Source organism: Diachasma alloeum, unplaced genomic scaffold, assembly GCF_001412515.2.
Source record: "Diachasma alloeum isolate Michigan unplaced genomic scaffold, Dall2.0 Dall_scaffold_01002, whole genome shotgun sequence".
Taxonomy (NCBI): Eukaryota; Metazoa; Arthropoda; class Insecta; order Hymenoptera; family Braconidae; genus Diachasma; species Diachasma alloeum.
In genome coordinates, this window is record NW_021681117.1 from 50,089 (window position 1) to 57,927 (window position 7,839).

The 7,839-nt window shown below is 39.5% G+C and overlaps 2 protein-coding genes across 2 annotated transcripts; both read right to left on the minus strand.

Moving 5' to 3' along the window:
* Positions 1-5,326: 5,326 nt before the first annotated feature.
* On the minus strand, positions 5,327-6,129 carry LOC107045572. The gene is made up of 3 exons (XM_015267888.1): positions 5,891-6,129; positions 5,580-5,799; positions 5,327-5,479 (listed from the first exon to the last, which is right to left on the minus strand). The coding sequence occupies exons 2-3, from the start codon at positions 5,784-5,786 to the stop codon at positions 5,327-5,329; spliced, it is 360 nt and encodes a 119-aa protein (XP_015123374.1). The 5' UTR covers positions 5,787-5,799; positions 5,891-6,129.
* Positions 6,130-6,713: 584 nt separating this feature from the next.
* Positions 6,714-7,626, minus strand: LOC107045573 (fibronectin-binding protein A-like). The gene is made up of 2 exons (XM_015267889.1): positions 6,811-7,626; positions 6,714-6,749 (listed from the first exon to the last, which is right to left on the minus strand). Exons 1-2 carry the CDS (start codon positions 7,624-7,626, stop codon positions 6,714-6,716), a joined length of 852 nt encoding a protein of 283 aa, XP_015123375.1.
* Between the last annotated feature and the right edge of the window lie 213 nt (positions 7,627-7,839).

Below are 7,839 nucleotides of genomic sequence, written 5' to 3' on the forward strand. Positions count from 1 at the left end.
GATGGGTTTATTAAAATTGATTTTTGCACGACTCATCTCAATTATTACCATATCATTATCGTCGAAAATGAGACTACTGTGAAAATTAAGCTGAGCAATACGAGCTCTTGCTCCATACCTCCCCTCCCATTTAATTACTAATTTGACATCTTTATGTTTCCTCACATTCTCCATGGTTTTCCCAAAGACTGCATTATTCATCAATTTGAAGAAATTCTTCTCAAAGTCATTCTTCGATTCTTTTCTTTTTTCAGTATTTAAATCAATGTAGGGCTTGAGCCATGTTCCCTGCTTAAACTTCAATATTCGGAGAATTTTTGTCAATTTCATACCAAGAGTCAGACATTGCTTTAAATTTCTGTAATGTATAACGTAAGATTTTTTAGCATATAGAGTAGTCATAAGCTTTTTATTCTTACGATTTGGAGGGACAAAATGCTCGGGACACAGCGGTAGATCTCGGTGTGCATCATGCAATTCTCTGGGATACTCCAAGTCTACTTCCAGAATATATCCATCTTGAGAGTCATCAGGAACATTGAAAACATTGAATCCTTCTGGATTTTCCCATTCGAAGCCGCCATAGGGTAGATGTTGACTCATAGCCGCACCGTACAGGTTGTTAACATCAAAGTACATGAGATACGACTCATCTTTATCTTTATCGTAATTTTCATCCATATATCGATTGTTGGCGTGAGCATAACGATTGGTGCATTGAGCGACACCTCCACGAATCCCTTTTTCAATGAATAAAAGCTTATCAACATCTGTTAAAAGCTCAATTTCCACTTTTGTGTATTTCAACATTGCATCGAATGCTAGTCCAGGCGCTGTGTAATAATGCAATGGATCTAGCTTATACACCGAAGAGCAGCTTTTTCTAAAATTTTCAAAAATGTCTGCTAGGAGTAGAACATCAGTTTTCAAATACAAATCTGAATATTCCCCAAGTGTTGAGATGTCAAACTTCTCCCAAACTTGACACGCATGTTCATAGTCCTCTTGTGATATCTCCCGATTATTCAATGATGAATAAAAAGATTCTTTAGGTGGTAATTTTTCATCATCCAATTTCTCCCAACTATCTACGTATTCATATGGAAATACACCCTTCCGCAATAAAAGATGAAATTCAACCTCGGTATTGCAATGCGCTCGGGTGATTGTCTTGTCCGTATCAGTCAAGTATGATGCCAATTTTTCAAGACTACTAGCCATGAATCTGAACGAATCAATGAATCTCAAGCTAACTTTCGTTTGTGGTAAATATTTTCGGAATGATATATACTTTTCTTTAGTTAGTGGCAGCAATTCTACGGAACTTTCAAAATGTTTCACTAAATCAACAATCAAAAAATGTGCATCATAACCCGAGAGATTATGAAAAACCACTGGTATTTCATGGGGATTTTTATAATTAATATTGCATCCTGCATGTGCAGCTCCACGATACCTGCCAGTAAAGTGACAATGATCTCGATGTTTAATATCTGTAGAAATGAACGGTTTCTCACAAATATGACACTCTTGGGATGCTTCAAAATCTTGCGATTGTTTGCTAGTGAGTCTCTCCATTGGCACAACAGTCTTTAAAATGTCATCAACCATCACTCCGATTTTTTTCAACTCATTCATAAACCAGATGATGCAGTCAGAGCCACGTTTGATGTTAAAGCGCGATAGAGTTGTATTAAACGAACATTGTAAGTAGAAAGCGATACTGTATGGCACATGTTTTTGACACAAGTTATCATCATCGTTCTCATTAGTTTTTAAAATGCATTCCAGGTCAGCATAAATGGCAAATGGTACAGGCTCTTTGAACTTATCATTTTTGAAATTTAGAATTTTGTTTTCCTCCACCGGTAAGACCATTTTACACTTATTTATTAAAAAACAGTCCTGTTTGTGTTCATCATAACGTTTTTTCTCACGAAAATGACACAGACACCGATCACATAGGTATATAAAATGCCCACTACTCGAAATTTGTGCACTCACAAGTTTTGAAAGATTGCTAATCCACGCATAGTGATAAACTGGCTGTGCATTAGCTGGAACATGTACATTCGAACAAAAAAGTAGTAAATGAATTGTAGGTATGTGAGACTCCACTTTGCTGAGGTAAAAAGGCACTATTTCTTTTTGATGATTGCTTTCATTTTCAATACCGTAAATATTGATGGATATGTTATTTTTCTTCTCAAATATATGAACATCACTCAAAGCGATGGGGAAGTTGATACCCTTATAATCAAGAGTCTTTTGACTTTGAGGTATAGTTGCGATCGTATAATGAGGATATGATGAAGTAAGACATCTGTTATTTTTTCCTGGATAGAGAGCAGCGATAACTGACCACAAGAAGCAAAATTGATCGGCATTTTTTATATTCACAACAGCTTTTTTCAGTTGTATATGATACGGCAGCGTAGCAAATGTCGATAAGCCAGCACTGAGAGGAGCATATCGATTCATATTAATCATCAAATGTAGAATTTCAATTAGTTCCCATCCTGAATCACATTCTTGGAAATCCTCAATTTTTGTAAGCAATGGTTCCGTGACATTCTCATCAAACCATTCACCGAGATCTGTGGTCGGCAAAATAATTACATTTTTCGTATTGAAATATTTAATTTCACTATTGATGAATTCTTCCTTTTTTATTTGAAATTTACACGCTAGTATACTGTTGACTTTAATATTTCCATTGCTCTCACGAACATTCTCCAAACGGGCAATTGACAATTCTTTTGCATCGTTAAGAAACCTCTTAGGATCCTTATTTTGAAGATTGATTATAATGCCAGAACGTATTCGGCCTCGAAAGGCCAGTGGACCATCCTTCCAGCGAACTCGACGAGTGAGTGATTCTTTTCCGCTACCAGATGACACCTGCATGCGACCTCCTTGATGCAGTCTGTCTCTGAACTTTTCTTCATAATGCTGGATGCAAGCGATGATTGATAAAACTTGGTTCTTCTTCCACACCGATGGATTTCCCCTGTTCAGGGCGCTCGTGTAAAGTTGAATATAACGAATGCATTTATTAATCCATCGCTCTATGTCGTGATAGAGCACTGTTTGATAAGCATTCTCTAGGACTTTTAGTATTCGCGGAGGAGGCCCGGTATCGCGGTCCATCTTGAAAAAATACACTAACAAACTCAGTGTGAATGTAACTGAATTTATAGCAATGATCATATGTGTAAAATCCCCCCACCAAGCAAATTTCAAGAATTATTTGACCGTTGCAATTCTGCGAGTGATTTTTCCGTTGAGATGTTTCATCATGACGAAGAAGTAAATTTCGAGGAATGATTGAACCGTTTACATTCTCGGAATAATTTGTCCGTTGAAAAAATACGTTGGATTGTTTCATCATATCATCCCCTTGATTCATCAAATTCCCAAGAATTATTTGGCCGTTGAGACTGATGCAATGGTTCGAAACTGTTAAAAAGTACGTTGGATTATGCAATTTTTCTTAGAAATTTTATACCGTTAAAATGATCAGGAATAATTGCAACTCTCCCCTCCACTCATGTAAGCCTATAAGTACTGATCATCAACCCCTTGAAGAGACAGTCTAAAGTCTGCAACGGTGCCGATACAATCCTTGAGCCTATATCGAACGAAGTGCAAAGTAAACAAAAATGGAGGCTGATCAACCACTGGATTTGGATCTGGACGGAATTAACTGTATCGCTTTGGGGAATTTCTTGCCTACCAAACGTCGAGCAGACCTGACGCTGAACGAGGAATACCTAGTGACGGATTTGAAGATCATCTCTACCAGGCAGTTTGGAGACAAGGTAGCCGTTGTGCTGAACGATGAGTTCATCGTGTATTTACCTGCGCGGTTGTCTGACACCTTCCTGGAGAACTTGCCGAAACTGGAAGCCTATCGCCTGACTGCCGCTGCTAAACGTTTGAAAATAAAATTTTTGGAGGGGAGATATAATCCTTGCGTCTTGAGTGAGCTGAAAGTATAAATCTATTCCTACAACTACGTTTATAAAAAAAGAAATGTATTGAATAACCTGAAAAGATGTAGGGAAGAAATAAATTTGAAAACTGAGCTTTAATTTTTGTTCAGTGTTATATTTTATTTTTTTTTAATGAATTGTGACGAGGCATATTCATTTATTTCTTATTATTTTTCTACATATTTTTTCCCACTACACACTGCCCCCTAAAATGTAAATCCCGCCACCGTTGGATACCCCTTCCCTCACTTTTCCCCTCATCGCCCCTCTACCCCTGCCCCTGGACATCACGAAGACATCAGCCGAAGGAAGACATCAGTTCCGGCCCCACCCGATCAATTGGAGAAGCCATCGCCTCCTGGAAATTCCCCATACTAGACCCCCGAATATTCAACACCAGCAATAATCCCTTGCGAGACATCCCTGGATTGTGGTCATCGTCACCACTCACCCGTGCTGATTGGCCCCGATTGCTCCCGAATTAAAACCCGAAGGACATCGACACCTGACGAACCCCCACGAATCGCGAAGGAAAAGAAGAGACCGTCACTCGTGCAATAGCTGCCCCGTGAGTCACCACGTGCTCCGAAAGTAGTAATAGTGAATGCAGTAAAATTCGCCCGGAAGTATTGGCGGATAAAAAGAGGATTTTCGATACATCGAGCTCATCCCAGCTCTAGTATTGGTGCCCAGGAAACCCCGAGGTGGAAAGGAGGCTCTCCAGGAAAACGCCCTGGTATTTTGAAGGAGTGCAAGGCGCCGGTGGAATTCCACGTGTTCGCCAGAGTGAAGTCCCATCGTGAGTACGAGTTACCCCCCTCATTTTCCCTCTTGTCCCCACAATATTACCCTTCATACCCCCCAACGGTGAGCCTACATTCTTTTGTTTCTTCCCCATTTAGTTATTCTTCTTATATTTAGTTGCATTCCCTCGACACGACTAGCTTCTCCCCTTTTTCTGCATTAGAGTCACTCCCCTTTTTACGTGTACAAAAGTTGCCTGGCCTTATCCATAACCCTAGATCCAAGTAAAAGGCATTTCAAACGTCTTACGACGATCTAATCTGTAAATTACTAGAAATATAGATATTTAGTTAATTTTATCCCTCATTCGTCCTCATTATTTAATTGCCCTAAATCCCCCTTTTAGGAAATATTGAACGGTCATAGAATAAAAAATGAACCTTAATACATAAATCTTTAAAAGCTATAATAATAATTTTTGAAAATATAAGTTAACAGCATCTGAAACAGATGAAACGTATATAAATATTAATTTTTCTTGAATGCAATTTAAGAAAATGGTAGAAAGAAGATGATGTTTACTCACTTTATTCGATGCAACGACCTTGTACGCCCAAAATGAGCCATGCGGCGATGGTGAGGCACCGCGCATGTGGCAGTATCTCCCTCGCCTCTTCCTCACGATCGACGAGACGGAGGAAGTTCAAAAATCCTCTCATCTCCTGATGAACAGAAGCTTGCTGTAAACACACAAGAAATATAGAAATGAGTTACATGAAAATTATTATTATTTATAGAAATGAATAAATGAACAACTAAATTGATCATTTGTTGTTGTACCTTCGCAACACACAGAAAATCTCCTAGGAATGCCAGGAAACTGACAACCTGGTGCATTGGCACCGCCAAATGTCCCACCAAAGGGTAATAGTGTGGGATATAATCCCAACACTTCTCCTTCTGCTCCAGCCACCAATCCTCCATGGCTGCGTCCTCTTCCTCCCACTCCTCCCTCTGCTCAGGGTCTGGGAATGGATAATTCTCCATGTTTTTTTTTCCACTGTAATAAACATACACTTGTTAATAATCACACGAAATCGCTTTTAAATGCACTAAAATCACTTTTTTCACTCAAAATTTGAAATACTTACGTTGATTTCAAACTTGTCAAAACACTTTTCAACTATCTCGTGGATGGTTTGAGACGTACTGAAGCAGAGCAATAAGACTGCGTATCCACTTAACAAACACTTCACTCCCCTTCTCGGTTGGGCGCCTGGCGTCTGGCATTCAAAGCGTCAATGTTTATGTTTTGGAGGAATGGAGGATTGTGAAGACGGTTGAGACTAATAATTGAAATATATTTACATGAACTATTTTTCTTTTTATTCAATACATGGATAATTTCAAAATAATAATAATGAAAAAAAAGAGTAAAATTAAAAAAAAAACTTGTAATACACGTAATATCATGATTTTGTTTGGTATTATAGAAGGAAAATCTTCATTGAAGCGTAAGCAATAATAATCCATAGTTTCTGATCATCCTGTCAGATAAGCGTAAGCAGACAAAACGGGGAATTATTCCTCTCGAAATCCAATACTGGTTTACAACTGAAACAAATGAAATAAAAGATATGGATGAGTATTTAATTCTTAATTTATACATTTCTTATCATGGAGTTTATTTAATACTTACAATTGGATGAATTTCGAAGTTTGCGGGCAATCGTTCAGGTCGTTTGTGGGCTCTCATTGGCTTGAAAAATACATTGCCGTGAGAACAGAAGATCAATTTAGCTCGTACACCTCCAAGCGTGAGGAAAGTACCACCAATTTTGAAGTGTTTGTTGACAATAGCTCTCAGTTTTTTTTTCATGACTCTCTCAGACAATTGACTCCTCCATTCCTCTGGCACGAAAACACGCAGTTGCTCATCATCATCATCATCGTTCGAGTCATCTGATGATCGTGCTAGACTGTATGATGTTGACTCATCACTTCTGGTATCTGATACCAACACCTCCAATGAATCTACATCCATAGGTTGATGTTTTTCTGAGATGCTCACCGATGTCTCGGGCACCGTAAAATTGTCTTCAGCTGGCTTTGGACTCTCTGATGACTCATCAATGATCAGAATATCCTCCTCCGGACTCTTCGGTGAGTCGGGAATATTTAAAATACCCTTTTCTGCTGGTTCGGGACTCTCCGGTGAGTCGGGAATATTCAAAATCCCCTTCTCTGCTGGTTCGGGATTCTCCGGTGAGTCGGGAATATTCAAAATACCCTTCTCTGCTGGTGTGGGGCTCTCTGGTGAATCGAGAATATTCAAAATACTCTTCTCTGCTGGCTCGGGGCTCTCTGGTGAGTCGGGAATGCTGATAACATCCTCCTCTGCTGGCTCAGGACTCTCTGATGAGTCGGGAATGCTGATAATATCCTCCTCTGCTGGCTCTGGTGAGTCGGGAATATTGTGAACTTTCTCCTCGACAGAGTTAATATTGTCAGATGGCATGTCAATAACCACAGGTTTTTCGATTGACACATCAGTTGTTGAGTCTGGAACAACTGTTGATTGTGATGTGTTCAAAAGCAATGGAGTAGAACTTCCAGATGAAACATTCACAGGTAAGTCCCCATCTGATGTCTCCTTCTGGTCCGATGCCTCCCCATCTGATGTCTCTACTTCGGAGATGCCCTCAGGATCTCCGGCCTCAGATGAAGTTGCAGAAAAATCCACCACACCAGGCACAAACTCCTCATCAGTTAAACTATCGTACTCATTTTCTGAATTGGAAGAGTGCACTGATCCCATCACTCTCAATGGCACATCTCTTTTCATTTTTTCAGAACTCCTCACGTTATCCANACCAACACTAGACATAGCAGTAGAACTCTTCACACTTGACTCACTGAATCTAAAATGTCCTGCACTGTGCGAGCATGGGGTTTATAAAACTGATTGACGGGGTCTTCATAACGAAAGCGTCATCTTCGGGTTGACTCCCACCATCTGATCATTCATACTTTTTTAATCGAGGGGGTAGGGAGACTTCGGATATAAACCGAAGAATATACTAGCGTACCGAGGGAGACG

What these genes read in the sequence shown, in the direction of transcription:
- LOC107045572 (XM_015267888.1), bottom strand. Translation starts at nt 5,786, where the DNA reads ATGGAGAATTATCCATTCCCAGACCCTGAGCAGAGGGAGGAGTGGGAG. An exon ending in ATTTTCTGTGTGTTGCGAAG is followed by an intron (nt 5,480 to 5,579) that starts GTACAACAACAA and finishes GTGTGTTTACAG; the next exon opens with CAAGCTTCTGTTCATCAGGA.